Raw genomic sequence first — 1,916 nt, forward strand, 5'->3', positions numbered from 1 at the left:
CTTTTTTAAAAAAGAAAAGTTTTAAGCCTAGCCTTAAAAAGAGATTTAGGGGACAAAAATAGGATTTTGTGGCATTGCCATAAAAAATGGCAGCAGCTGTGGTAAAACTCCTTTAGACACTGGAAAGGAAAAGTTTAATAAAATAACGATGTGTTCTTTTCTTTATGAAAATGTCTGAAAGTCATGAAGTTCCTGGTCTTTGTTCCTGGACAGATATCCGAGGATCAACAAGGAATCTCTGCTGCCGATTGCTAAGAGCATGGGCGTAAACGGCGAGAACACGGAGGCCTGGTACCCGCCGGGTCACGGAGACATCTATGCCAGCTTTTGCAACTCCGGGGTTCTGGACAAACTCCTCGCCGAGGGGAGGGAATACATCTTCGTGTCAAACATCGACAACCTGGGCGCCACCGTGGACCTCTTCATCCTCCACCACCTGATGAGCCAGCCGGCCGACAGGCGCTGCGAGTTCATCATGGAGGTCACGGACAAGACCAGAGCTGACGTCAAGGTGAGCGCAGTTCCAACTCGATCCGCTCCAGTGCGAGGACATCTGCTCAGACTTACCTTCTACCTTTCTGCAGGGTGGAACTCTGATCCAGTACGAGGATCATCTGAGGCTGCTGGAGATCGCTCAGGTCCCCAAAGCCCATGTGGACGAGTTCAAATCCGTCACAAAGTTCAAGATCTTCAACACCAACAACCTGTGGATCTCCCTGCCCGCCATCAAGCGGCTGCAGGAGAAGAACAGCATGGACCTGGAGATCATCGTAAACCCAAAGGTGCTTTACTCTCTCCCTTTATTCACAAAATGAGCGTTTCTGAAACCTTTTGGTTGAACCGGAACCTTTAACTCCTGCGCAGACATTAGATGGTGGCCTGAACGTCATCCAGCTGGAGACGGCTGTGGGAGCCGCCATCAAGAGCTTCAAAAACGCCATGGGTGTGAACGTCCCCCGCAGCCGCTTCCTGCCCGTGAAGACCTCATCTGACCTCCTGCTGGTCATGTCTAACCTGTACAGCCTGGACGCCGGCTCGCTCACCATGAGCAAGAAAAGGGAGTTCCCCACGACGCCGCACGTCAAGCTGGGCAGCTCCTTCACCAAGGTCTGAAACCGTCCCCACCCGTTTCTGACGCTCCGTAACTTCAGCACGTGATGGAAGTTTGTGTCGTTTGTTCTGCAGGTTCAGGACTTTCTGACCAGGTTTGAAAACATCCCAGATATGCTGGAGCTGGATCACCTCACCGTGTCTGGAGACGTGACCTTTGGGAAAAACGTCTCTCTGAAGGTAAAATACGATTCTCATCTCAGAAGAAAACCACTCCACGTGTTCACTGGCAGATCTCTATACTGAGTTTGAAAAACAAATTAGTTCCAAGGCTCAGTATGTTTGAAGAAAGTTTATTGAAATGAAGAAGCTGCAGGTTTTAACATCAGATTCTCTGTAGAAACCATCGGCTGTGTTGATTATTGGTTCTGATAGATAAACCAGTGACTGCTTTAAAAAAATAAAACACATTGAAATACTAAACGCTAGACTTTAAACATTGCTTCTGCTGCAGTTTTTAGGTTTTAAAGAGATGATTTGTGCGTCACTAAAAGCTGGCACTGTTTTGGCATCGGGGGCGGGGCTAAACTGAAGCCTCCTTTACGGGCCTTCAGTTTTTGATTGATTGATTTTTATTGATCTCACAGTTCGGATATGTACTCGTTACATCAGCTCAAATAGTCAATGAAGAAGAAGATGCCAAAGGAAGGAAAAGGTGCATGCGGTATATACAGTATGCGTCCACATATGTCACATTTTTTTTTTTTCTTTAAGCAGGATTATTATGCAGGGTTAATGCACAGGGTTTTTACGTGGGTATTTATGTATAGTAGGGATGCACGATATAATCGGCCCCCTATCGGTAT

The 1,916-nt window shown here is 47.1% G+C and overlaps 1 protein-coding gene across 2 annotated transcripts in view; it reads left to right on the forward strand.

The window, feature by feature from the left end:
• Positions 1 to 1,916, forward strand: part of ugp2 (UDP-glucose pyrophosphorylase 2) — a 25,051-nt gene that overhangs the window by 20,332 nt on the left and 2,803 nt on the right. For both annotated transcript variants that reach the window (XM_015380945.1, XM_015380944.1), the window contains exons 6-9: positions 214 to 511; positions 585 to 782; positions 865 to 1,107; positions 1,186 to 1,290. In XM_015380945.1, the coding sequence (XP_015236431.1) occupies positions 214 to 511; positions 585 to 782; positions 865 to 1,107; positions 1,186 to 1,290 (844 nt within the window). The remainder of the gene's footprint in view (positions 1 to 213; positions 512 to 584; positions 783 to 864; positions 1,108 to 1,185; positions 1,291 to 1,916) is intronic.

Source organism: Cyprinodon variegatus, unplaced genomic scaffold, assembly GCF_000732505.1.
Source record: "Cyprinodon variegatus isolate N-32 unplaced genomic scaffold, C_variegatus-1.0 Scaffold225, whole genome shotgun sequence".
Lineage (NCBI taxonomy): Eukaryota > Metazoa > Chordata > Actinopteri > Cyprinodontiformes > Cyprinodontidae > Cyprinodon > Cyprinodon variegatus.